This window comes from Falco cherrug, chromosome 3 (assembly GCF_023634085.1).
Source record: "Falco cherrug isolate bFalChe1 chromosome 3, bFalChe1.pri, whole genome shotgun sequence".
Classification (NCBI taxonomy): domain Eukaryota; kingdom Metazoa; phylum Chordata; class Aves; order Falconiformes; family Falconidae; genus Falco; species Falco cherrug.
The window spans coordinates 104,563,342-104,591,121 of NC_073699.1; the positions used below are offsets into that span (position 1 = coordinate 104,563,342).

The 27,780-nt window shown below is 59.3% G+C and overlaps 3 protein-coding genes across 3 annotated transcripts; all 3 read left to right on the forward strand.

Moving 5' to 3' along the window:
* Positions 1–903: 903 nt before the first annotated feature.
* LOC129735621 (acrosin-like) lies at positions 904–5,531 on the forward strand (the record flags this gene model as incomplete). The annotated part of the gene is made up of 5 exons (XM_055704857.1): positions 904–1,016; positions 1,278–1,543; positions 1,830–1,975; positions 2,445–2,615; positions 5,439–5,531. Coding segments are annotated over 5 exons (789 nt in total), but the record flags the coding sequence as incomplete, so codon positions are not given.
* Positions 5,532–6,295: 764 nt separating this feature from the next.
* Positions 6,296–9,998, forward strand: LOC129735622 (acrosin-like; the record flags this gene model as incomplete). Its single annotated transcript, XM_055704858.1, has 6 exons — positions 6,296–6,408; positions 6,670–6,935; positions 7,222–7,367; positions 7,838–8,008; positions 9,481–9,553; positions 9,901–9,998. Coding segments are annotated over 6 exons (867 nt in total), but the record flags the coding sequence as incomplete, so codon positions are not given.
* Positions 9,999–10,081: 83 nt separating this feature from the next.
* On the forward strand, positions 10,082–24,344 carry LOC129735623 (acrosin-like; the record flags this gene model as incomplete). The annotated part of the gene is made up of 11 exons (XM_055704859.1): positions 10,082–10,139; positions 11,600–11,798; positions 12,060–12,325; positions 12,612–12,757; positions 13,227–13,343; positions 14,867–14,939; positions 16,470–16,545; positions 16,987–17,187; positions 17,449–17,723; positions 18,001–18,146; positions 24,006–24,344. Coding segments are annotated over exons 1-11 (1,896 nt in total), but the record flags the coding sequence as incomplete, so codon positions are not given.
* Positions 24,345–27,780: the final 3,436 nt, after the last annotated feature.

The following is a 27,780-nucleotide window of genomic DNA, read 5'->3' on the forward strand; positions in this document are numbered from 1 at the left end:
TGCCTCTAGTGGTTGCGTTCTCTGTTGTGTGTCTCTTTATTGGGCAGGAGCAGGTGGCAAAGGGCTGCCGAGAGCAGGGCGGCAGTGACCTTCGCAAAGAGGTAGCGCCGCCACGCTTGGTTTTTCCTGTGAGCTGTTAGCAGGCAGAGCCGGGAGCCAGGCGCTGCTGCCTGCCACGGGGCCGGCCCACCCTCATCGTGCAAAGGGAGCATTCCGCGGGGCTCTGTGGGGGCTGAGCGATCCCAGCTCCTGCCTCCCGTCCTGCTTGGAACCCCTCCTGTTGCCCCCCTCCCCGCAGAGGCCACCACGCCCAGCCCCATGGCAACCAGCCACTCTGTGACATCACCCCCGGGGCCAAGGGCATCCTGGGCAACGTGAGTTCGGGGGGCAGTATGTTGGCGGCTGCACTGGCGGTGACAAGCCCTCCTCCTTGCAGCTGCCACGTGTCACTGGCAGGGATGGATTTGCTGCGCCTCCTCCTCATCCTGCTGGCCATGTGCTGTCCTGCGTACGGCACATGGGACAGCTGTGGGTAAGTGGCCCGAGGCTCTGGGAGGGAGCTTGGGCAAGCCCTTGTGGGCTTGGCTGGAGGGCAGCCAGTGTGGGAGGCTCATTTCCTTGCCAGCACGCAGGCTGTTGGCAGTACTCACCTACGGGGCTAAAGCAGAAAGAGGCAGGGTGTGGACACACACGTGCCCCACAGGCTTCCCCAGCCCTGCTGGCCAGGCAGCGCCTTGTGGGGAGGGAAGACGGCTGACCGTGAGCCGTAGGGGCGCCAGCCATCCAGCAGGACACTAAGGAGTTTCTCTTTACAGAGGGACCTGCGGGCTCCGGCCCATGGCTTTTCAGTACGGCATGTCGCGCGTCGTGGGTGGCACAGATGCCCAGGCAGGGGCCTGGCCCTGGATCGTCAGCATCCAGAATCCCTGGCAAGCGGGCACGGGTCATACCTGCGGAGGCTCCCTCATCAGCGCACAGTGGGTCCTGACAGCAGCCCACTGCTTCATCGAGGCCAGGTAAGGCGCCACCGGGAACGCGCATAGCCCCACAACACTAGCGCTTGCCCCGTGCGCAGCAGCACGGGCTACTCCCGCCCCGTTTCCTCGCAGGACACCCAGGGCCTGGGTGCTCCTTGAGCCTAAGGCACGCGAGGCCAGTCACACCCTCCCGAGCGCTGCTCTCCTCTCTCCCTCGTCAAGCGGAAGGCAGGGCAACGGCTGGGCTGCTGCAGCACGTGGCTGTGCTCCCTCTGAGTCCTCTCCCCATTTGCCTTCCAGCTACATCACCATGTGGCGCGTGGTGATCGGTGCCACGCGGCTGACTCAGCTGGGCCCTGAGGCCCAGGTGCGCAACATCAAGCGGCTGCTCCTTCACCAAGGCTACAGTAACATCACGCAGAGGAACGACATTGCCTTGCTGGAGCTGGACCAGCCTGTGCAGTGCAACGCCTACGTTCAGCTTGCCTGCGTGCCCGATGCCTCGCTGAGAGTCTCGCAGCTGAAAAACTGCTACATCAGCGGCTGGGGTGCCACGACTGCAAGATGTGAGTACCGCGGAAGTACTCGTGTGCCGAGCGCAAGCTTGGCACGCTCGGGGCCATTGCTTGGGCTTCCTGACAGCAGAGGCCAGAGCCCGAGTCAGCCTGCGGGGACGTATGCCTCTTGAGAGATGGGCCTGAGCCCTTTCCCCAGAGCAAGGCGGAAGGCAAATGCCGCTATAACGCCTCTCAGGATGCAAAGGCAAGCGCGGGCGAGGCAAGGGATTCCGCCAGGCAGGGGAGGAGAAGTGCCAGTGAGCTGCTGCTTGCTAATTCCTTCCTGTGCTCGCAGCTGGACGATCAACGGATGTGCTGCAGGAGGCCCAGGTCCGCCTCATTGATGTCAACGTCTGTAACAGCAGCCGGTGGTACAGAGGGGCCATCCACACGCACAACGTCTGTGCTGGCTATCCGCAGGGCGGCATTGACACCTGCCAGGTAGGAGCATGCTACGAGCCAAGCCCCGTAGCACAGGCAGCCCCGCCACACGCAACTACGCCAACATGGCCCGGCATGTGCTTGGCCTGGCCAGTGCCCCTCCCACTTCAGGTCCCCACCGCCGGGGGGGCTTATACCCCCTTCCCCATCGGCAGGCCCCTGCCCAGTGCCCCTCTTGTCCCAGAGGCATGGCACTCTGCCCAGAAAGCCCTCCTAGTGTTCCTGGCAGCCCACGGCTCCCCATCCCAAGCCTGCCACAGCTCTCTTCCACACACCCACCATCACCGTGCAGTGAGGAGAGCCAGCCCCACCTTACAAGCCCACCACCCCTTCCCAGGCAAGGCTCGCTCGACACAGCCTCGCTCTGCAGGGAACACAGCTCCGGCAGGTGCCGTCAGAGAGAAGGAGCCAACCCCCGTGCTGACGGTGGCCACCCAACCACCCCTTTGTCCTCTCTCCTCCTCTGCAGGGGGACAGCGGTGGGCCTCTCGTGTGCCAAGACAGCAGTGCAGACTACTTCTGGCTTGTTGGTGTCACCAGCTGGGGGAGAGGCTGTGCCCGAGCCAGGCAGCCTGGAGTCTACACCTCCACTCAGCACTTCTACGACTGGATCCTGCTACAGATGGGCCTGCGCCCAGCAGTGAGGGCTACTCCAACAGCACGCGCTTGGAGTCATTTTGTCACCACGTCAAGCCCCGTTCCGAGGCCAAGGCCCACAGCAGCGCAGTCGGGCGGCTCCTGCCCATTTCCAGTCCAGAAGCTGCTGGACTTCTTTAGCCGGCTGCAGGAGCTCCTGCAGTACCTAAGGGGAAAAACGGTGTGAGCAGCAGGACAAACGGCACGCAGGGCAGGCTGCAGTGTGCCACCACCGTTTCCTTTGGGGCAATGCCTGCCGATGCAAAGGCCACCTCAGCGTCAAAGGGCTGCTCTGCCCTGCGCCCGTGCCTCGGGACGCACACACCTGATGAGGCTGACCACGTGCTTGAAATAAAATGTTTCGGTGCTCACAGCAAACCAGGCTTCAGCTCAAGTCAGTCTCCTGTGCGAGGCAAGGACTTCCACGCCCGGCACCTGCCAAGCGAGGCAGGCTGCAGGCAGACAAGGCGGGCACAAAGGGAAAGAGTCCCTGCAAAGGGCTGAAAGTGGGCCTGCTCAGGGAGGAGGGGGAGGCTGCACTGGGGGAGGAAGGGAACACAGGTCATCACGGGCTGGAGGGCTTGGGGAAAGGAGCTGGAAACACAGAACATCTTTGGCCAGCTCCTGGTGGGATCCCGCTGCGCTTGTGGATGAGCCACAAGTGACCTTGAAACTGGACTCTCGTGACCCAGGACAGACGCGTCTGGAAAGACCCAAGGGTTGCACTGAGGATTTGGGGAAGGAGCTTGCCTTCGAGCCCCACATATGCCACAGACTTCATTTCCATCCTGTGTCGCGGTTTAACCCCAGCCGGCAACCAAACACTACCGGCAACCAAACGCCACGCAGCCACTTGCGCACTCCCCCCCACCCGGAGGGGTGGGGAGGAGAATCAGAAAGCAATGTAAAAGTGGAGGGTTGAGATAAGAACAATGTAATAATTTAAACAGAAGAAAGAGTGAAGAACAACAGTAACAATACCAAGAAGAAGAAGAAGAACAACAATAACAATTAGGATGGAAAGGTGGGGGAAAAGGGTAAAATCAAAAGGAAGGGAGAAGGAAAAAAAGGAAATGATGCCCAGTACAACTGCTCACCACCCGCTGACCGATGCCCAGCCAGTCCCTGAGCAAGAATCCCCCCACCAGCTAACCCTCCAAGTTTCTATACCAAGCATGACGTCCCACGGGATGGAATACCTCTGTGGCTGGTTCAGGTCAGCTGACCTGCCTGTGTCCCTTCCCAGTCTCTTGTGCCCCTCCAGCACTCTGGCTGGCAAGGCCCAAGAAACCAAAAAGGCCTTGACTTAGCAGAAACGCTAGGCAGCAACAACCGAAAACATCAGTGCGGCTACCAACATTGTTCTCACATCATAGCCAAAACACAGCACTTCACTAGCTACGAAGAAGAAAGTTAACTCCATGCCAGCTGAAACCAGGACACGGGGCCATCTCCTACTCGGCATGTGCTGCACAGGTCTTTGTAGCCTTCTTGATTGGTGCTGACGTGCGGAATCAAACTCTACAACTCAAGGAGGGTTATCAAGCAGGTATGTTTATCGGGGCTCCGGCTGCAAGGGGGATCGCTCCTCCTCACTTGCACACCCAGGGCTTAAGTAAGCAGATCCCTATTACACAGAAGCATACATATTCATTAAAATTCCCAAGAAAAGGCGGGGTTATTACCATTCGGTCCAGGAACTCAGTATCATAAGCCTCCTCACTCTGGCGCGGGTGCATTGACACCTGCTGGTCCTGGGCTGGGCTCTCTGGGAGGAAGGCTCGCACCCTTCCTCAGGATGTACTTTTCCCTTTGGCGCGCAGTGCTGAGGAGTCCACACCAGCAAGCGCAGAGCCAGGTTGTACTGGTTCTCTTCCCGGCTCGTACATCTTGCAGACAACATAGTTCTTGCTTACAACGTAGCTAGTCGATCGGTATCGACACGTGCAGACCGTAGTGTCCTTGTTAGTCAGTCCGTTAAACACAAGTGCTGAAGCACCAGTTGCAAGGTCTGCATATTTACCGAATGATTTTCAGCTTGAACTATCTCCGTGCAGAGTCTTTACTTCTGAGCGTCATGGTCTGTGACCGCCTTGCTGCCATCCGAAAAGCCCTGCACACTGGGACCCTCCTAGGTGGCAGCACTTGTGTCCACACGGCAGCAGCTGCCTTGGGCCAGGGGGTTGCTCAGCCCAGCAGCACCGGGAAGTGTGGAATTGAAACCGGGAGCGAAGCCGCTAAGACAAAACCAGTATCCTATGAAGTTGGAATCCTGGCTCGGACTGGAGCCTAGAAGTCATAATTGCCTAAAACAGGGGTTGTTGCAAAGCCACATGCCCAGGAGCAGCATGTAGTACAACATCTAAGGGCTGTTAATCAAATAGCGATTGACCGACACCCGGTGCTGCCTAATCCTCCCACTTTCTTAACAGCGACAGGGGATTCTAATGTCTGTTTTACAGCATTGGACTTCGAAGGCGCCTTTTTGGCGTTCTGATTGTATGTCCTCGGCCGTGCATAGCAGGTGCCACAGCTGCCTCCTTCAGTGTTGGTCCAGAACCACAATCCAACCCAGAGAGAGCAGGGACACGAAGCCTGCCAGAGGGCGTTGCTGTGGCTGACATAGCCAGTGAGGACTGTGCTGCGTGTGCCTTTCCCTGTGCTGCGTGCAGGAAGGTTGGCACTGCTGGGCTAGGCTTGGCTTATTTGGCTCGCCCGTCACTGCTTGCCTGCCACGACCATCAAGAGAGTGTCTCTTCAAGAGCCAAGCATGCGCGTGCTGCCTCTAGTGGTTGCGTTCTCTGTTGTGTGTCTCTTTATTGGGCAGGAGCAGGTGGCAAAGGGCTGCCGAGAGCAGGGCGGCAGTGACCTTCGCAAAGAGGTAGCGCCGCCACGCTTGGTTTTTCCTGTGAGCTGTTAGCAGGCAGAGCCGGGAGCCAGGCGCTGCTGCCTGCCACGGGGCCTGCCCACCCTCATCGCGCAAAGGGAGCATTCCGCGGGGCTCTGTGGGGGCTGTGCGATCCCAGCTCCTGCCTCCCGTCCTGCTTGGAACCCCTCCTGTTGCCCCCCCTCCCCGCAGAGGCCACCACGCCCAGCCCCGTGGCAACCAGCCACTCTGTGACATCACCCCCGGGGCCAAGGGCATCCTGGGCACCGCGAGTTCGGGGGGCAGTATGTTGGCGGCTGCACTGGCGGTGACAAGCCCTCCTCCTTGCAGCTGCCACGTGTCACTGGCAGGGATGGATTTGCTGCGCCTCCTCCTCATCCTGCTGGCCATGTGCTGTCCTGCGTACGGCACATGGGACAGCTGTGGGTAAGTGGCCCGAGGCTCTGGGAGGGAGCTTGGGCAAGCCCTTGTGGGCTTGGCTGGAGGGCAGCCAGTGTGGGAGGCTCATTTCCTTGCCAGCACGCAGGCTGTTGGCAGTACTCACCTACGGGCCTAAAGCAGAAAGAGGCAGGGTGTGGACACACACGTGCCCCACAGGCTTCCCCAGCCCTGCTGGCCAGGCAGCGCCTTGTGGGGAGGGAAGACGGCTGACCGTGAGCCGTAGGGGCGCCAGCCATCCAGCAGGACACTAAGGAGTTTCTCTTTACAGAGGGACCTGCGGGCTCCGGCCCATGGCTTTTCAGTACGGCATGTCGCGCGTCGTGGGTGGCACAGATGCCCAGGCAGGGGCCTGGCCCTGGATCGTCAGCATCCAGAATCCCTGGCAAGCGGGCACGGGTCATACCTGCGGAGGCTCCCTCATCAGCGCACAGTGGGTCCTGACAGCAGCCCACTGCTTCATCGAGGCCAGGTAAGGCGCCACCGGGAACACGCATAGCCCCACAACACTAGCGCTTGCCCCGTGCGCAGCAGCACGGGCTACTCCCGCCCCGTTTCCTCGCAGGACACCCAGGGCCTGGGTGCTCCTTGAGCCTAAGGCACGCGAGGCCAGTCACACCCTCCCGAGCGCTGCTCTCCTCTCTCCCTCGTCAAGCGGAAGGCAGGGCAACGGCTGGGCTGCTGCAGCACGTGGCTGTGCTCCCTCTGAGTCCTCTCCCCATTTGCCTTCCAGCTACATCACCATGTGGCGCGTGGTGATCGGTGCCACGCGGCTGACTCAGCTGGGCCCTGAGGCCCAGGTGCGCAACATCAAGCGGCTGCTCCTTCACCAAGGCTACAGTAACATCACGCAGAGGAATGACATTGCCTTGCTGGAGCTGGACCAGCCTGTGCAGTGCAACGCCTACGTTCAGCTTGCCTGCGTGCCCGATGCCTCGCTGAGAGTCTCGCAGCTGAAAAACTGCTACATCAGCGGCTGGGGTGCCACGACTGCAAGATGTGAGTACCGCGGAAGTACTCGTGTGCCGAGCGCAAGCTTGGCACGCTCGGGGCCATTGCTTGGGCTTCCTGACAGCAGAGGCCAGAGCCCGAGTCAGCCTGCGGGGACGTATGCCTCTTGAGAGATGGGCCTGAGCCCTTTCCCCAGAGCAAGGCGGAAGGCAAATGCCGCTATAACGCCTCTCAGGATGCAAAGCCAAGCGCGGGCGAGGCAAGGGATTCCGCCAGGCAGGGGAGGAGAAGTGCCAGTGAGCTGCTGCTTGCTAATTCCTTCCTGTGCTCGCAGCTGGACGATCAACGGATGTGCTGCAGGAGGCCCAGGTCCGCCTCATTGATGTCAACGTCTGTAACAGCAGCCGGTGGTACAGAGGGGCCATCCACACGCACAACGTCTGTGCTGGCTATCCGCAGGGCGGCATTGACACCTGCCAGGTAGGAGCGTGCTACGAGCCAAGCCCCGTAGCACAGGCAGCCCCGCCACACGCAACTACGCCAACATGGCCCGGCATGTGCTTGGCCTGGCCAGTGCCCCTCCCACTTCAGGTCCCCAACCGCCGGGGGGGCTTATACCCCCTTCCCCATCGGCAGGCCCCTGCCCAGTGGCCCTCTTGTCCCAGAGGCATGGCACTCTGCCCAGAAAGCCCTCCTAGTGTTCCTGGCAGCCCACGGCTCCCCATCCCAAGCCTGCCACAGCTCTCTTCCACACACCCACCATCACCGTGCAGTGAGGAGAGCCAGCCCCACCTTACAAGCCCACCACCCCTTCCCAGGCAAGGCTCGCTCGACACAGCCTCGCTCTGCAGGGAACACAGCTCCGGCAGGTGCCGTCAGAGAGAAGGAGCCAACCCGCGTGCTGACGGTGGCCACCCAACCACCCCTTTGTCCTCTCTCCTCCTCTGCAGGGGGACAGCGGTGGGCCTCTCGTGTGCCAAGACAGCAGCGCAGACTACTTCTGGCTTGTTGGTGTCACCAGCTGGGGGAGAGGCTGTGCCCGAGCCAGGCAGCCCGGAGTCTATACCTCCACTCAGCACTTCTACGACTGGATCCTGCTACAGATGGGCCTGCGCCCAGCAGTGAGGGCTACTCCAACAGCACGCGCTTGGAGTCATTTTGTCACCACGTCAAGCCCCGTTCCGAGGCCAAGGCCCACAGCAGCGCAGTCGGGCGGCTCCTGCCCATTTCCAGTCCAGAAGCTGCTGGACTTCTTTAGCCGGCTGCAGGAGCTCCTGCAGTACCTAAGGGGAAAAACGGTGTGAGCAGCAGGACAAACGGCACGCAGGGCAGGCTGCAGTGTGCCACCACCGTTTCCTTTGGGGCAATGCCTGCCGATGCAAAGGCCACCTCAGCGTCAAAGGGCTGCTCTGGCCTGCGCCCGTGCCTCGGGACGCACACACCTGATGAGGCTGACCACGTGCTTGAAATAAAATGTTTCGGTGCTCACAGCAAACCAGGCTTCAGCTCAAGTCAGTCTCCTGTGCGAGGCAAGGACGTCCACGCCCGGCACCTGCCAAGCGAGGCAGGCTGCAGGCAGACAAGGCGGGCACAAAGGGAAAGAGTCCCTGCAAAGGGCTGAAAGTGGGCCTGCTCAGGGAGGAGGGGGAGGCTGCACTGGGGGAGGAAGGGAACACAGGTCATCACGGGCTGGAGGGCTTGGGGAAAGGAGCTGGAAACACAGAACGTCTTTGGCCAGCTCCTGGTGGGATCCCGCTGCGCTTGTGGATGAGCCACAAGTGACCTTGAAACTGGACTCTCGTGACCCAGGACAGACGCGTCTGGAAAGACCCAAGGGTTGCACTGAGGATTTGGGGAAGGAGCTTGCCTTCGAGCCCCACATATGCCACAGACTTCATTTCCATCCTGTGTCGCGGTTTAACCCCAGCCGGCAACCAAACACTACCGGCAACCAAACGCCACGCAGCCACTTGCGCACTCCCCCCCACCCGGAGGGGTGGGGAGGAGAATCAGAAAGCAATGTAAAAGTGGAGGGTTGAGATAAGAACAATGTAATAATTTAAACAGAAGAAAGAGTGAAGAACAACAGTAACAATACCAAGAAGAAGAAGAAGAACAACAATAACAATTAGGATGGAAAGGTGGGGGAAAAGGGTAAAATCAAAAGGAAGGGAGAAGGAAAAAAAGGAAATGATGCCCAGTACAACTGCTCACCACCCGCTGACCGATGCCCAGCCAGTCCCTGAGCAAGAATCCCCCCACCAGCTAACCCTCCAAGTTTCTATACCAAGCATGACGTCCCACGGGATGGAATACCTCTGTGGCTGGTTCAGGTCAGCTGACCTGCCTGTGTCCCTTCCCAGTCTCTTGTGCCCCTCCAGCACTCTGGCTGGCAAGGCCCAAGAAACCAAAAAGGCCTTGACTTAGCAGAAACGCTAGGCAGCAACAACCGAAAACATCAGTGCGGCTACCAACATTGTTCTCACATCATAGCCAAAACACAGCACTTCACTAGCTACGAAGAAGAAAGTTAACTCCATGCCAGCTGAAACCAGGACACGGGGCCATCTCCTACTCGGCATGTGCTGCACAGGTCTTTGTAGCCTTCTTGATTGGTGCTGACGTGCGGAATCAAACTCTACAACTCAAGGAGGGTTATCAAGCAGGTATGTTTATCGGGGCTCCGGCTGCAAGGGGGATCGCTCCTCCTCACTTGCACACCCAGGGCTTAAGTAAGCAGATCCCTATTACACAGAAGCATACATATTCATTAAAATTCCCAAGAAAAGGCGGGGTTATTACCATTCGGTCCAGGAACTCAGTATCATAAGCCTCCTCACTCTGGCGCGGGTGCATTGACACCTGCTGGTCCTGGGCTGGGCTCTCTGGGAGGAAGGCTCGCACCCTTCCTCAGGATGTACTTTTCCCTTTGGCGCGCAGTGCTGAGGAGTCCACACCAGCAAGCGCAGAGCCAGGTTGTACTGGTTCTCTTCCCGGCTCGTACATCTTGCAGACAACATAGTTCTTGCTTACAACGTAGCTAGTCGATCGGTATCGACACGTGCAGACCGTAGTGTCCTTGTTAGTCAGTCTGTTAAACACAAGTGCTGAAGCACCAGTTGCAAGGTCTGCATATTTACCGAATGATTTTCAGCTTGAACTATCTCCGTGCAGAGTCTTTACTTCTGAGCGTCATGGCCTGTGACCGCCTTGCTGCCATCCGAAAAGCCCTGCACACTGGGACCCTCCTAGGTGGCAGAGCTTGTGTCCACACGGCAGCAGCTGCCTTGGGCCAGGGGGTTGCTCAGCCCAGCAGCACCAGCAAGTGTGGAATTGAAACCGGGAGCGAAGCCGCTAAGACAAAACCAGTATCCTATGAAGTTGGAATCCTGGCTCGGACTGGAGCCTAGAAGTCATAATTGCCTAAAACAGGGGTTGTTGCAAAGCCACATGCCCAGGAGCAGCATGTAGTACAACATCTAAGGGCTGTTAATGAAATAGCGATTGACCAACACCCGGTGCTGCCTAATCCTCCCACTTTCTTAACAGCGACAGGGGATTCTAATGTCTGTTTTACAGCATTGGACTTCGAAGGCGCCTTTTTGGCGTTCTGATTGTATGTCCTCGGCCGTGCGTAGCAGGTGCCACAGCTGCCCTCTTCAGTGTTGGTCCAGAACCACAATCCAACCCAGAGAGAGCAGGGACACGAAGCCTGCCAGAGGGCGTTGCTGTGGCTGACATAGCCAGTGAGGACTGTGCTGCATGTGCCTTTCCCTGTGCTGCGTGCAGGAAGGTTGGCACTGCTGGGCTAGGCTTGGCTTATTTGGCTTGCCCGTCACTGCTTGCCTGCCATGACCATCAAGAGTGTCTCTTCAAGAGCCAAGCAGGCGCGTGCTGCCTCTAGTGGTTGCGTTCTCTGTTGTGTGTCTCTTTATTGGGCAGGAGCAGGTGGCAAAGGGCTGCCGAGAGCAGGGCGGCAGTGACCTTCGCAAAGAGGTAGCGCCGCCACGCTTGGTTTTTCCTGTGAGCTGTTAGCAGGCAGAGCCGGGAGCCAGGCGCTGCTGCCTGCCACGGGGCCTGCCCACCCTCATCGCGCAAAGGGAGCATTCCACGGGGCTCTGTGGGGGCTGTGCGATCCTAGCTCCTGCCTCCCGTCCTGCTTGGAACCCCTCCTGTTGCCCCCCTCCCCGCAGAGGCCACCACGCCCAGCCCCGTGGCAACCAGCCACTCTGTGACATCACCCCCGGGGCCAAGGGCATCCTGGGCACCGCGAGTTCGGGGGGCAGTATGTTGGCGGCTGCACTGGCGGTGACAAGCCCTCCTCCTTGCAGCTGCCACGTGTCACTGGCAGGGATGGATTTGCTGCGCCTCCTCCTCATCCTGCTGGCCATGTGCTGTCCTGCGTACGGCACATGGGACAGCTGTGGGTAAGTGGCCCGAGGCTCTGGGAGGGAGCTTGGGCAAGCCCTTGTGGGCTTGGCTGGAGGGCAGCCAGTGTGGGAGGCTCATTTCCTTGCCAGCACGCAGGCTGTTGGCAGTACTCACCTACGGGGCTAAAGCAGAAAGAGGCAGGGTGTGGACACACACGTGCCCCACAGGCTTCCCCAGCCCTGCTGGCCAGGCAGCGCCTTGTGGGGAGGGAAGACGGCTGACCGTGAGCCGTAGGGGTGCCAGCCATCCAGCAGGACACTAAGGAGTTTCTCTTTACAGAGGGACCTGCGGGCTCCGGCCCATGGCTTTTCAGTATGGCATGTCGCGCGTCGTGGGTGGCACAGATGCCCAGGCAGGGGCCTGGCCCTGGATCGTCAGCATCCAGAATCCCTGGCAAGCGGGCACGGGTCATACCTGCGGAGGCTCCCTCATCAGCGCACAGTGGGTCCTGACAGCAGCCCACTGCTTCATCGAGGCCAGGTAAGGCGCCACCGGGAACGCGCATAGCCCCACAACACTAGCGCTTGCCCCGTGCGCAGCAGCACGGGCTACTCCCGCCCCGTTTCCTCGCAGGACACCCAGGGCCTGGGTGCTCCTTGAGCCTAAGGCACGCGAGGCCAGTCACACCCTCCCGAGCGCTGCTCTCCTCTCTCCCTCGTCAAGCGGAAGGCAGGGCAACGGCTGGGCTGCTGCAGCACGTGGCTGTGCTCCCTCTGAGTCCTCTCCCCATTTGCCTTCCAGCTACATCACCATGTGGCGCGTGGTGATCGGTGCCACGCGGCTGACTCAGCTGGGCCCTGAGGCCCAGGTGCGCAACATCAAGCGGCTGCTCCTTCACCAAGGCTACAGTAACATCACGCAGAGGAACGACATTGCCTTGCTGGAGCTGGACCAGCCTGTGCAGTGCAACGCCTACGTTCAGCTTGCCTGCGTGCCCGATGCCTCGCTGAGAGTCTCGCAGCTGAAAAACTGCTACATCAGCGGCTGGGGTGCCACGACTGCAAGATGTGAGTACCGCGGAAGTACTCGTGTGCCGAGCGCAAGCTTGGCACGCTCGGGGCCATTGCTTGGGCTTCCTGACAGCAGAGGCCAGAGCCCGAGTCAGCCTGCGGGGACGTATGCCTCTTGAGAGATGGGCCTGAGCCCTTTCCCCAGAGCAAGGCGGAAGGCAAATGCCGCTATAACGCCTCTCAGGATGCAAAGCCAAGCACGGGCGAGGCAAGGGATTCCGCCAGGCAGGGGAGGAGAAGTGCCAGTGAGCTGCTGCTTGCTAATTCCTTCCTGTGCTCACAGCTGGACGATCAACGGATGTGCTGCAGGAGGCCCAGGTCCGCCTCATTGATGTCAACGTCTGTAACAGCAGCCGGTGGTACAGAGGGGCCATCCACACGCACAACATCTGTGCTGGCTATCCGCAGGGCAGCATTGACACCTGCCAGGTAGGAGCGTGCTACGAGCCAAGCCCCGTAGCACAGGCAGCCCCGCCACATGCAACTATGCCAACATGGCCCGGCATGTGCTTGGCCTGGCCAGTGCCCCTCCCACTTCAGGTCCCCACCGCCGGGGGGGCTTATACCCCCTTCCCCATCGGCAGGCCCCTGCCCAGTGCCCCTCTTGTCCCAGAGGCATGGCACTCTGCCCAGAAAGCCCTCCTAGTGTTCCTGGCAGCCCACGGCTCCCCATCCCAAGCCTGCCACAGCTCTCTTCCACACACCCACCATCACCGTGCAGTGAGGAGAGCCAGCCCCACCTTACAAGCCCACCACCCCTTCCCAGGCAAGGCTCGCTCGACACAGCCTCGCTCTGCAGGGAACACAGCTCCGGCAGGTGCCGTCAGAGAGAAGGAGCCAACCCCCGTGCTGACGGTGGCCACCCAACAACCCCTTTGTCCTCTCTCCTCCTCTGCAGGGGGACAGCGGTGGGCCTCTCGTGTGCCAAGACAGCAGTGCAGACTACTTCTGGCTTGTTGGTGTCACCAGCTGGGGGAGAGGCTGTGCCCGAGCCAGGCAGCCCGGAGTCTACACCTCCACTCAGCACTTCTACGACTGGATCCTGCTACAGATGGGCCTGCGCCCAGCAGTGAGGGCTACTCCAACAGCACGCGCTTGGAGTCATTTTGTCACCACGTCAAGCCCCGTTCCGAGGCCAAGGCCCACAGCAGCGCAGTCGGGCGGCTCCTGCCCATTTCCAGTCCAGAAGCTGCTGGACTTCTTTAGCCGGCTGCAGGAGCTCCTGCAGTACCTAAGGGGAAAAACGGTGTGAGCAGCAGGACAAACGGCACGCAGGGCAGGCTGCAGTGTGCCACCACCGTTTCCTTTGGGGCAATGCCTGCCGATGCAAAGGCCACCTCAGCGTCAAAGGGCTGCTCTGCCCTGCGCCCGTGCCTCGGGACGCACACACCTGATGAGGCTGACCACGTGCTTGAAATAAAATGTTTCGGTGCTCACAGCAAACCAGGCTTCAGCTCAAGTCAGTCTCCTGTGCGAGGCAAGGACTTCCACGCCCGGCACCTGCCAAGCGAGGCAGGCTGCAGGCAGACAAGGCGGGCACAAAGGGAAAGAGTCCCTGCAAAGGGCTGAAAGTGGGCCTGCTCAGGGAGGAGGGGGAGGCTGCACTGGAGGAAGGGAACACAGGTCATCACGGGCTGGAGGGCTTGGGGAAAGGAGCTGGAAACACAGAACGTCTTTGGCCAGCTCCTGGTGGGATCCCGCTGCGCTTGTGGATGAGCCACAAGTGACCTTGAAACTGGACTCTCGTGACCCAGGACAGACGCGTCTGGAAAGACCCAAGGGTTGCACTGAGGATTTGGGGAAGGAGCTTGCCTTCGAGCCCCACATATGCCACAGACTTCATTTCCATCCTGTGTCGCGGTTTAACCCCGGCCGGCAACCAAACACTACCGGCAACCAAACGCCACGCAGCCACTTGCGCACTCCCCCCCACCCGGAGGGGTGGGGAGGAGAATCAGAAAGCAATGTAAAAGTGGAGGGTTGAGATAAGAACAATGTAATAATTTAAACAGAAGAAAGAGTGAAGAACAACAGTAACAATACCAAGAAGAAGAAGAAGAACAACAATAACAATTAGGATGGAAAGGTGGGGGAAAAGGGTAAAATCAAAAGGAAGGGAGAAGGAAAAAAAGGAAATGATGCCCAGTACAACTGCTCACCACCCGCTGACCGATGCCCAGCCAGTCCCTGAGCAAGAATCCCCCCACCAGCTAACCCTCCAAGTTTCTATACCAAGCATGACGTCCCACGGGATGGAATACCTCTGTGGCTGGTTCAGGTCAGCTGACCTGCCTGTGTCCCTTCCCAGTCTCTTGTGCCCCTCCAGCACTCTGGCTGGCAAGGCCCAAGAAACCAAAAAGGCCTTGACTTAGCAGAAACGCTAGGCAGCAACAACCGAAAACATCAGTGCGGCTACCAACATTGTTCTCACATCATAGCCAAAACACAGCACTTCACTAGCTACGAAGAAGAAAGTTAACTCCATGCCAGCTGAAACCAGGACACGGGGCCATCTCCTACTCGGCATGTGCTGCACAGGTCTTTGTAGCCTTCTTGATTGGTGCTGACGTGCGGAATCAAACTCTACAACTCAAGGAGGGTTATCAAGCAGGTATGTTTATCGGGGCTCCGGCTGCAAGGGGGATCGCTCCTCCTCACTTGCACACCCAGGGCTTAAGTAAGCAGATCCCTATTACACAGAAGCATACATATTCATTAAAATTCCCAAGAAAAGGCGGGGTTATTACCATTCGGTCCAGGAACTCAGTATCATAAGCCTCCTCACTCTGGCGCGGGTGCATTGACACCTGCTGGTCCTGGGCTGGGCTCTCTGGGAGGAAGGCTCGCACCCTTCCTCAGGATGTACTTTTCCCTTTGGCGCGCAGTGCTGAGGAGTCCACACCAGCAAGCGCAGAGCCAGGTTGTACTGGTTCTCTTCCCGGCTCGTACATCTTGCAGACAACATAGTTCTTGCTTACAACGTAGCTAGTCGATCGGTATCGACACGTGCAGACCGTAGTGTCCTTGTTAGTCAGTCTGTTAAACACAAGTGCTGAAGCACCAGTTGCAAGGTCTGCATATTTACCGAATGATTTTCAGCTTGAACTATCTCCGTGCAGAGTCTTTACTTCTGAGCGTCATGGCCTGTGACCGCCTTGCTGCCATCCAAAAAGCCCTGCACACTGGGACCCTCCTAGGTGGCAGAGCTTGTGTCCACACGGCAGCAGCTGCCTTGGGCCAGGGGGTTGCTCAGCCCAGCAGCACCAGCAAGTGTGGAATTGAAACCGGGAGCGAAGCCGCTAAGACAAAACCAGTATCCTATGAAGTTGGAATCCTGGCTCGGACTGGAGCCTAGAAGTCATAATTGCCTAAAACAGGGGTTGTTGCAAAGCCACATGCCCAGGAGCAGCATGTAGTACAACATCTAAGGGCTGTTAATCAAATAGCGATTGACCAACACCCGGTGCTGCCTAATCCTCCCACTTTCTTAACAGCGACAGGGGATTCTAATGTCTGTTTTACAGCATTGGACTTCGAAGGCGCCTTTTTGGCGTTCTGATTGTATGTCCTCGGCCGTGCGTAGCAGGTGCCACAGCTGCCCTCTTCAGTGTTGCTCCAGAACCACAATCCAACCCAGAGAGAGCAGGGACACGAAGCCTGCCAGAGGGCGTTGCTGTGGCTGACATAGCCAGTGAGGACTGTGCTGCGTGTGCCTTTCCCTGTGCTGCGTGCAGGAAGGTTGGCACTGCTGGGCTAGGCTTGGCTTATTTGGCTTGCCCGTCACTGCTTGCCTGCCACGACCATCAAGAGAGTGTCTCTTCAAGAGCCAAGCACGCGCGTGCTGCCTCTAGTGGTTGCGTTCTCTGTTGTGTGTCTCTTTATTGGGCAGGAGCAGGTGGCAAAGGGCTGCTGAGAGCAGGGCGGCAGTGACCTTCGCAAAGAGGTAGCGCCGCCACGCTTGGTTTTTCCGGTGAGCTGTTAGCAGGCAGAGCCGGGAGCCAGGCGCTGCTGCCTGCCACGGGGCCTGCCCACCCTCATCGCGCAAAGGGAGCATTCCGCGGGGCTCTGTGGGGGCTGTGCGATCCCAGCTCCTGCCTCCCGTCCTGCTTGGAACCCCTCCTGTTGCCCCCCCTCCCCGCAGAGGCCACCACGCCCAGCCCCGTGGCAACCAGCCACTCTGTGACATCACCCCCGGGGCCAAGGGCATCCTGGGCAACGTGAGTTCGGGGGGCAGTATGTTGGCGGCTGCACTGGCGGTGACAAGCCCTCCTCCTTGCAGCTGCCACGTGTCACTGGCAGGGATGGATTTGCTGCGCCTCCTCCTCATCCTGCTGGCCATGTGCTGTCCTGCGTACGGCACATGGGACAGCTGTGGGTAAGTGGCCCGAGGCTCTGGGAGGGAGCTTGGGCAAGCCCTTGTGGGCTTGGCTGGAGGGCAGCCAGTGTGGGAGGCTCATTTCCTTGCCAGCACGCAGGCTGTTGGCAGTACTCACCTACGGGGCTAAAGCAGAAAGAGGCAGGGTGTGGACACACACGTGCCCCACAGGCTTCCCCAGCCCTGCTGGCCAGGCAGCGCCTTGTGGGGAGGGAAGATGGCTGACCGTGAGCCGTAGGGGTGCCAGCCATCCAGCAGGACACTAAGGAGTTTCTCTTTACAGAGGGACCTGCGGGCTCCGGCCCATGGCTTTTCAGTACGGCATGTCGCGCGTCGTGGGTGGCACAGATGCCCAGGCAGGGGCCTGGCCCTGGATCGTCAGCATCCAGAATCCCTGGCAAGCGGGCACGGGTCATACCTGCGGAGGCTCCCTCATCAGCGCACAGTGGGTCCTGACAGCAGCCCACTGCTTCATCGAGGCCAGGTAAGGCGCCACCGGGAACACGCATAGCCCCACAACACTAGCGCTTGCCCCGTGCGCAGCAGCACGGGCTACTCCCGCCCCGTTTCCTCGCAGGACACCCAGGGCCTGGGTGCTCCTTGAGCCTAAGGCACGCGAGGCCAGTCACACCCTCCCGAGCGCTGCTCTCCTCTCTCCCTCGTCAAGCGGAAGGCAGGGCAACGGCTGGGCTGCTGCAGCACGTGGCTGTGCTCCCTCTGAGTCCTCTCCCCATTTGCCTTCCAGCTACATCACCATGTGGCGCGTGGTGATCGGTGCCACGCGGCTGACTCAGCTGGGCCCTGAGGCCCAGGTGCGCAACATCAAGCGGCTGCTCCTTCACCAAGGCTACAGTAACATCACGCAGAGGAACGACATTGCCTTGCTGGAGCTGGACCAGCCTGTGCAGTGCAACGCCTACGTTCAGCTTGCCTGCGTGCCCGATGCCTCGCTGAGAGTCTCGCAGCTGAAAAACTGCTACATCAGCGGCTGGGGTGCCACGACTGCAAGATGTGAGTACCGCGGAAGTACTCGTGTGCCGAGCGCAAGCTTGGCACGCTCGGGGCCATTGCTTGGGCTTCCTGACAGCAGAGGCCAGAGCCCGAGTCAGCCTGCGGGGACGTATGCCTCTTGAGAGATGGGCCTGAGCCCTTTCCCCAGAGCAAGGCGGAAGGCAAATGCCGCTATAACGCCTCTCAGGATGCAAAGCCAAGCGCGGGCGAGGCAAGGGATTCCGCCAGGCAGGGGAGGAGAAGTGCCAGTGAGCTGCTGCTTGCTAATTCCTTCCTGTGCTCGCAGCTGGACGATCAACGGATGTGCTGCAGGAGGCCCAGGTCCGCCTCATTGATGTCAACGTCTGTAACAGCAGCCGGTGGTACAGAGGGGCCATCCACACGCACAACGTCTGTGCTGGCTATCCGCAGGGCGGCATTGACACCTGCCAGGTAGGAGCGTGCTACGAGCCAAGCCCCGTAGCACAGGCAGCCCCGCCACACGCAACTACGCCAACATGGCCCGGCATGTGCTTGGCCTGGCCAGTGCCCCTCCCACTTCAGGTCCCCAACCGCCGGGGGGGCTTATACCCCCTTCCCCATCGGCAGGCCCCTGCCCAGTGGCCCTCTTGTCCCAGAGGCATGGCACTCTGCCCAGAAAGCCCTCCTAGTGTTCCTGGCAGCCCACGGCTCCCCATCCCAAGCCTGCCACAGCTCTCTTCCACACACCCACCATCACCGTGCAGTGAGGAGAGCCAGCCCCACCTTACAAGCCCACCACCCCTTCCCAGGCAAGGCTCGCTCGACACAGCCTCGCTCTGCAGGGAACACAGCTCCGGCAGGTGCCGTCAGAGAGAAGGAGCCAACCCCCGTGCTGACGGTGGCCACCCAACCACCCCTTTGTCCTCTCTCCTCCTCTGCAGGGGGACAGCGGTGGGCCTCTCGTGTGCCAAGACAGCAGCGCAGACTACTTCTGGCTTGTTGGTGTCACCAGCTGGGGGAGAGGCTGTGCCCGAGCCAGGCAGCCCGGAGTCTATACCTCCACTCAGCACTTCTACGACTGGATCCTGCTACAGATGGGCCTGCGCCCAGCAGTGAGGGCTACTCCAACAGCACGCGCTTGGAGTCATTTTGTCACCACGTCAAGCCCCGTTCCGAGGCCAAGGCCCACAGCAGCGCAGTCGGGCGGCTCCTGCCCATTTCCAGTCCAGAAGCTGCTGGACTTCTTTAGCCGGCTGCAGGAGCTCCTGCAGTACCTAAGGGGAAAAACGGTGTGAGCAGCAGGACAAACGGCACGCAGGGCAGGCTGCAGTGTGCCACCACCGTTTCCTTTGGGGCAATGCCTGCCGATGCAAAGGCCACCTCAGCGTCAAAGGGCTGCTCTGGCCTGCGCCCGTGCCTCGGGACGCACACACCTGATGAGGCTGACCACGTGCTTGAAATAAAATGTTTCGGTGCTCACAGCAAACCAGGCTTCAGCTCAAGTCAGTCTCCTGTGCGAGGCAAGGACTTCCACGCCCGGCACCTGCCAAGCGAGGCAGGCTGCAGGCAGACAAGGCGGGCACAAAGGGAAAGAGTCCCTGCAAAGGGCTGAAAGTGGGCCTGCTCAGGGAGGAGGGGGAGGCTGCACTGGGGGAGGAAGGGAACACAGGTCATCACGGGCTGGAGGGCTTGGGGAAAGGAGCTGGAAACACAGAACGTCTTTGGCCAGCTCCTGGTGGGATCCCGCTGCGCTTGTGGATGAGCCACAAGTGACCTTGAAACTGGACTCTCGTGACCCAGGACAGACGCGTCTGGAAAGACCCAAGGGTTGCACTGAGGATTTGGGGAAGGAGCTTGCCTTCGAGCCCCACATATGCCACAGACTTCATTTCCATCCTGTGTCGCGGTTTAACCCCAGCCGGCAACCAAACACTACCGGCAACCAAACGCCACGCAGCCACTTGCGCACTCCCCCCCACCCGGAGGGGTGGGGAGGAGAATCAGAAAGCAATGTAAAAGTGGAGGGTTGAGATAAGAACAATGTAATAATTTAAACAGAAGAAAGAGTGAAGAACAACAGTAACAATACCAAGAAGAAGAAGAAGAACAACAATAACAATTAGGATGGAAAGGTGGGGGAAAAGGGTAAAATCAAAAGGAAGGGAGAAGGAAAAAAAGGAAATGATGCCCAGTACAACTGCTCACCACCCGCTGACCGATGCCCAGCCAGTCCCTGAGCAAGAATCCCCCCACCAGCTAACCCTCCAAGTTTCTATACCAAGCATGACGTCCCACGGAATGGAATACCTCTGTGGCTGGTTCAGGTCAGCTGACCTGCCTGTGTCCCTTCCCAGTCTCTTGTGCCCCTCCAGCACTCTGGCTGGCAAGGCCCAAGAAACCAAAAAGGCCTTGACTTAGCAGAAACGCTAGGCAGCAACAACCGAAAACATCAGTGCGGCTACCAACATTGTTCTCACATCATAGCCAAAACACAGCACTTCACTAGCTACGAAGAAGAAAGTTAACTCCATGCCAGCTGAAACCAGGACACGGGGCCATCTCCTACTCGGCATGTGCTGCACAGGTCTTTGTAGCCTTCTTGATTGGTGCTGACGTGAGGAATCAAACTCTACAACTCAAGGAGGGTTATCAAGCAGGTATGTTTATCGGGGCTCCGGCTGCAAGGGGGATCGCTCCTCCTCACTTGCACACCCAGGGCTTAAGTAAGCAGATCCCTATTACACAGAAGCATACATATTCATTAAAATTCCCAAGAAAAGGCGGGGTTATTACCATTCGGTCCAGGAACTCAGTATCATAAGCCTCCTCACTCTGGCGCGGGTGCATTGACACCTGCTGGTCCTGGGCTGGGCTCTCTGGGAGGAAGGCTCGCACCCTTCCTCAGGATGTACTTTTCCCTTTGGCGCGCAGTGCTGAGGAGTCCACACCAGCAAGCGCAGAGCCAGGTTGTACTGGTTCTCTTCCCGGCTCGTACATCTTGCAGACAACATAGTTCTTGCTTACAACGTAGCTAGTCGATCGGTATCGACACGTGCAGACCGTAGTGTCCTTGTTAGTCAGTCTGTTAAACACAAGTGCTGAAGCACCAGTTGCAAGGTCTGCATATTTACCGAATGATTTTCAGCTTGAACTATCTCCGTGCAGAGTCTTTACTTCTGAGCGTCATGGCCTGTGACCGCCTTGCTGCCATCCAAAAAGCCCTGCACACTGGGACCCTCCTAGGTGGCAGAGCTTGTGTCCACACGGCAGCAGCTGCCTTGGGCCAGGGGGTTGCTCAGCCCAGCAGCACCAGCAAGTGTGGAATTGAAACCGGGAGCGAAGCCGCTAAGACAAAACCAGTATCCTACGAAGTTGGAATCCTGGCTCGGACTGGAGCCTAGAAGTCATAATTGCCTAAAACAGGGGTTGTTGCAAAGCCACATGCCCAGGAGCAGCATGTAGTACAACATCTAAGGGCTGTTAATGAAATAGCGATTGACCAACACCCGGTGCTGCCTAATCCTCCCACTTTCTTAACAGCGACAGGGGATTCTAATGTCTGTTTTACAGCATTGGACTTCGAAGGCGCCTTTTTGGCGTTCTGATTGTATGTCCTCGGCCGTGCGTAGCAGGTGCCACAGCTGCCCTCTTCAGTGTTGGTCCAGAACCACAATCCAACCCAGAGAGAGCAGGGACACGAAGCCTGCCAGAGGGCGTTGCTGTGGCTGACATAGCCAGTGAGGACTGTGCTGCATGTGCCTTTCCCTGTGCTGCGTGCAGGAAGGTTGGCACTGCTGGGCTAGGCTTGGCTTATTTGGCTTGCCCGTCACTGCTTGCCTGCCATGACCATCAAGAGTGTCTCTTCAAGAGCCAAGCAGGCGCGTGCTGCCTCTAGTGGTTGCGTTCTCTGTTGTGTGTCTCTTTATTGGGCAGGAGCAGGTGGCAAAGGGCTGCCGAGAGCAGGGCGGCAGTGACCTTCGCAAAGAGGTAGCGCCGCCACGCTTGGTTTTTCCTGTGAGCTGTTAGCAGGCAGAGCCGGGAGCCAGGCGCTGCTGCCTGCCACGGGGCCTGCCCACCCTCATCGCGCAAAGGGAGCATTCCACGGGGCTCTGTGGGGGCTGTGCGATCCTAGCTCCTGCCTCCCGTCCTGCTTGGAACCCCTCCTGTTGCCCCCCTCCCCGCAGAGGCCACCACGCCCAGCCCCGTGGCAACCAGCCACTCTGTGACATCACCCCCGGGGCCAAGGGCATCCTGGGCACCGCGAGTTCGGGGGGCAGTATGTTGGCGGCTGCACTGGCGGTGACAAGCCCTCCTCCTTGCAGCTGCCACGTGTCACTGGCAGGGATGGATTTGCTGCGCCTCCTCCTCATCCTGCTGGCCATGTGCTGTCCTGCGTACGGCACATGGGACAGCTGTGGGTAAGTGGCCCGAGGCTCTGGGAGGGAGCTTGGGCAAGCCCTTGTGGGCTTGGCTGGAGGGCAGCCAGTGTGGGAGGCTCATTTCCTTGCCAGCACGCAGGCTGTTGGCAGTACTCACCTACGGGGCTAAAGCAGAAAGAGGCAGGGTGTGGACACACACGTGCCCCACAGGCTTCCCCAGCCCTGCTGGCCAGGCAGCGCCTTGTGGGGAGGGAAGACGGCTGACCGTGAGCCGTAGGGGTGCCAGCCATCCAGCAGGACACTAAGGAGTTTCTCTTTACAGAGGGACCTGCGGGCTCCGGCCCATGGCTTTTCAGTATGGCATGTCGCGCGTCGTGGGTGGCACAGATGCCCAGGCAGGGGCCTGGCCCTGGATCGTCAGCATCCAGAATCCCTGGCAAGCGGGCACGGGTCATACCTGCGGAGGCTCCCTCATCAGCGCACAGTGGGTCCTGACAGCAGCCCACTGCTTCATCGAGGCCAGGTAAGGCGCCACCGGGAACGCGCATAGCCCCACAACACTAGCGCTTGCCCCGTGCGCAGCAGCACGGGCTACTCCCGCCCCGTTTCCTCGCAGGACACCCAGGGCCTGGGTGCTCCTTGAGCCTAAGGCACGCGAGGCCAGTCACACCCTCCCGAGCGCTGCTCTCCTCTCTCCCTCGTCAAGCGGAAGGCAGGGCAACGGCTGGGCTGCTGCAGCACGTGGCTGTGCTCCCTCTGAGTCCTCTCCCCATTTGCCTTCCAGCTACATCACCATGTGGCGCGTGGTGATCGGTGCCACCCGGCTGACTCAGCTGGGCCCTGAGGCCCAGGTGCGCAACATCAAGCGGCTGCTCCTTCACCAAGGCTACAGTAACATCACGCAGAGGAACGACATTGCCTTGCTGGAGCTGGACCAGCCTGTGCAGTGCAACGCCTACGTTCAGCTTGCCTGCGTGCCCGATGCCTCGCTGAGAGTCTCGCAGCTGAAAAACTGCTACATCAGCGGCTGGGGTGCCACGACTGCAAGATGTGAGTACCGCGGAAGTACTCGTGTGCCGAGCGCAAGCTTGGCACGCTCGGGGCCATTGCTTGGGCTTCCTGACAGCAGAGGCCAGAGCCCGAGTCAGCCTGCGGGGACGTATGCCTCTTGAGAGATGGGCCTGAGCCCTTTCCCCAGAGCAAGGCGGAAGGCAAATGCCGCTATAACGCCTCTCAGGATGCAAAGCCAAGCGCGGGCGAGGCAAGGGATTCCGCCAGGCAGGGGAGGAGAAGTGCCAGTGAGCTGCTGCTTGCTAATTCCTTCCTGTGCTCACAGCTGGACGATCAACGGATGTGCTGCAGGAGGCCCAGGTCCGCCTCATTGATGTCAACGTCTGTAACAGCAGCCGGTGGTACAGAGGGGCCATCCACACGCACAACATCTGTGCTGGCTATCCGCAGGGCAGCATTGACACCTGCCAGGTAGGAGCGTGCTACGAGCCAAGCCCCGTAGCACAGGCAGCCCCGCCACACGCAACTACGCCAACATGGCCCGGCATGTGCTTGGCCTGGCCAGTGCCCCTCCCACTTCAGGTCCCCACCGCCGGGGGGGCTTATACCCCCTTCCCCATCGGCAGGCCCCTGCCCAGTGCCCCTCTTGTCCCAGAGGCATGGCACTCTGCCCAGAAAGCCCTCCTAGTGTTCCTGGCAGCCCACGGCTCCCCATCCCAAGCCTGCCACAGCTCTCTTCCACACACCCACCATCACCGTGCAGTGAGGAGAGCCAGCCCCACCTTACAAGCCCACCACCCCTTCCCAGGCAAGGCTCGCTCGACACAGCCTCGCTCTGCAGGGAACACAGCTCCGGCAGGTGCCGTCAGAGAGAAGGAGCCAACCCCCGTGCTGACGGTGGCCACCCAACAACCCCTTTGTCCTCTCTCCTCCCCTGCAGGGGGACAGCGGTGGGCCTCTCGTGTGCCAAGACAGCAGTGCAGACTACTTCTGGCTTGTTGGTGTCACCAGCTGGGGGAGAGGCTGTGCCCGAGCCAGGCAGCCCGGAGTCTACACCTCCACTCAGCACTTCTACAACTGGATCCTGCTACAGATGGGCCTGCGCCCAGCAGTGAGGGCTACTCCAACAGCACGCGCTTGGAGTCATTTTGTCACCACGTCAAGCCCCGTTCCGAGGCCAAGGCCCACAGCAGCGCAGTCGGGCGGCTCCTGCCCATTTCCAGTCCAGAAGCTGCTGGACTTCTTTAGCCGGCTGCAGGAGCTCCTGCAGTACCTAAGGGGAAAAACGGTGTGAGCAGCAGGACAAACGGCACGCAGGGCAGGCTGCAGTGTGCCACCACCGTTTCCTTTGGGGCAATGCCTGCCGATGCAAAGGCCACCTCAGCGTCAAAGGGCTGCTCTGCCCTGCGCCCGTGCCTCGGGACGCACACACCTGATGAGGCTGACCACGTGCTTGAAATAAAATGTTTCGGTGCTCACAGCAAACCAGGCTTCAGCTCAAGTCAGTCTCCTGTGCGAGGCAAGGACTTCCACGCCCGGCACCTGCCAAGCGAGGCAGGCTGCAGGCAGACAAGGCGGGCACAAAGGGAAAGAGTCCCTGCAAAGGGCTGAAAGTGGGCCTGCTCAGGGAGGAGGGGGAGGCTGCACTGGAGGAAGGGAACACAGGTCATCACGGGCTGGAGGGCTTGGGGAAAGGAGCTGGAAACACAGAACGTCTTTGGCCAGCTCCTGGTGGGATCCCGCTGCGCTTGTGGATGAGCCACAAGTGACCTTGAAACTGGACTCTCGTGACCCAGGACAGACGCGTCTGGAAAGACCCAAGGGTTGCACTGAGGATTTGGGGAAGGAGCTTGCCTTCGAGCCCCACATATGCCACAGACTTCATTTCCATCCTGTGTCGCGGTTTAACCCCGGCCGGCAACCAAACACTACCGGCAACCAAACGCCACGCAGCCACTTGCGCACTCCCCCCCACCCGGAGGGGTGGGGAGGAGAATCAGAAAGCAATGTAAAAGTGGAGGGTTGAGATAAGAACAATGTAATAATTTAAACAGAAGAAAGAGTGAAGAACAACAGTAACAATACCAAGAAGAAGAAGAAGAACAACAATAACAATTAGGATGGAAAGGTGGGGGAAAAGGGTAAAATCAAAAGGAAGGGAGAAGGAAAAAAAGGAAATGATGCCCAGTACAACTGCTCACCACCCGCTGACCGATGCCCAGCCAGTCCCTGAGCAAGAATCCCCCCACCAGCTAACCCTCCAAGTTTCTATACCAAGCATGACGTCCCACGGGATGGAATACCTCTGTGGCTGGTTCAGGTCAGCTGACCTGGCTGTGTCCCTTCCCAGTCTCTTGTGCCCCTCCAGCACTCTGGCTGGCAAGGCCCAAGAAACCAAAAAGGCCTTGACTTAGCAGAAACGCTAGGCAGCAACAACCGAAAACATCAGTGCGGCTACCAACATTGTTCTCACATCATAGCCAAAACACAGCACTTCACTAGCTACGAAGAAGAAAGTTAACTCCATGCCAGCTGAAACCAGGACACGGGGCCATCTCCTACTCGGCATGTGCTGCACAGGTCTTTGTAGCCTTCTTGATTGGTGCTGACGTGCGGAATCAAACTCTACAACTCAAGGAGGGTTATCAAGCAGGTATGTTTATCGGGGCTCCGGCTGCAAGGGGGATCGCTCCTCCTCACTTGCACACCCAGGGCTTAAGTAAGCAGATCCCTATTACACAGAAGCATACATATTCATTAGATTCCCGAGAAAAGGCGGGGTTATTACCATTCGGTCCAGGAACTCAGTATCATAAGCCTCCTCACTCTGGCGCGGGTGCATTGACACCTGCTGGTCCTGGGCTGGGCTCTCTGGGAGGAAGGCTCGCACCCTTCCTCAGGATGTACTTTTCCCTTTGGCGCGCAGTGCTGAGGAGTCCACACCAGCAAGCGCAGAGCCAGGTTGTACTGGTTCTCTTCCCGGCTCGTACATCTTGCAGACAACATAGTTCTTGCTTACAACGTAGCTAGTCGATCGGTATCGACACGTGCAGACCGCAGTGTCCTTGTTAGTCAGTCTGTTAAACACAAGTGCTGAAGCACCAGTTGCAAGGTCTGCATATTTACCGAATGATTTTCAGCTTGAACTATCTCCATGCAGAGTCTTTACTTCTGAGCGTCATGGCCTGTGACCGCCTTGCTGCCATCCAAAAAGCCCTGCACACTGGGACCCTCCTAGGTGGCAGAGCTTGTGTCCACACGGCAGCAGCTGCCTTGGGCCAGGGGGTTGCTCAGCCCAGCAGCACCAGCAAGTGTGGAATTGAAACCGGGAGCGAAGCCGCTAAGACAAAACCAGTATCCTATGAAGTTGGAATCCTGGCTCGGACTGGAGCCTAGAAGTCATAATTGCCTAAAACAGGGGTTGTTGCAAAGCCACATGCCCAGGAGCAGCATGTAGTACAACATCTAAGGGCTGTTAATGAAATAGCGATTGACCAACACCCGGTGCTGCCTAATCCTCCCACTTTCTTAACAGCGACAGGGGATTCTAATGTCTGTTTTACAGCATTGGACTTCGAAGGCGCCTTTTTGGCGTTCTGATTGTATGTCCTCGGCCGTGCATAGCAGGTGCCACAGCTGCCCTCTGCAGTGTTGCTCCAGAACCACAATCCAACCCAGAGAGCAGGGACACGAAGCCTGCCAGAGGGCGTTGCTGTGGCTGACATAGCCAGTGAGGACTGTGCTGCGTGTGCCTTTCCCTGTGCTGCGTGCAGGAAGGTTGGCACTGCTGGGCTAGGCTTGGCTTATTTGGCTTGCCCGTCACTGCTTGCCTGCCACGACCATCAAGAGAGTGTCTCTTCAAGAGCCAAGCACGTGCGTGCTGCCTCTAGTGGTTGCGTTCTCTGTTGTGTGTCTCTTTATTGGGCAGGAGCAGGTGGCAAAGGGCTGCTGAGAGCAGGGCGGCAGTGACCTTCGCAAAGAGGTAGCGCCGCCACGCTTGGTTTTTCCTGTGAGCTGTTAGCAGGCAGAGCCGGGAGCCAGGCGCTGCTGCCTGCCACGGGGCCTGCCCACCCTCATCGTGCAAAGGGAGCATTCCACGGGGCTCTGTGGGGGCTGTGCGATGCCAGCTCCTGCCTCCCGTCCTGCTTGGAACCCCTCCTGTTGCCCCCCCTCCCCGCAGAGGCCACCACGCCCAGCCCCGTGGCAACCAGCCACTCTGTGACATCACCCCCGGGGCCAAGGGCATCCTGGGCAACGTGAGTTCGGGGGGCAGTATGTTGGCGGCTGCACTGGCGGTGACAAGCCCTCCTCCTTGCAGCTGCCACGTGTCACTGGCAGGGATGGATTTGCTGCGCCTCCTCCTCATCCTGCTGGCCATGTGCTGTCCTGCGTACGGCACATGGGACAGCTGTGGGTAAGTGGCCCGAGGCTCTGGGAGGGAGCTTGGGCAAGCCCTTGTGGGCTTGGCTGGAGGGCAGCCAGTGTGGGAGGCTCATTTCCTTGCCAGCACGCAGGCTGTTGGCAGTACTCACCTACGGGGCTAAAGCAGAAAGAGGCAGGGTGTGGACACACACGTGCCCCACAGGCTTCCCCAGCCCTGCTGGCCAGGCAGCGCCTTGTGGGGAGGGAAGACGGCTGACCGTGAGCCGTAGGGGCGCCAGCCATCCAGCAGGACACTAAGGAGCTTCTCTTTACAGAGGGACCTGCGGGCTCCG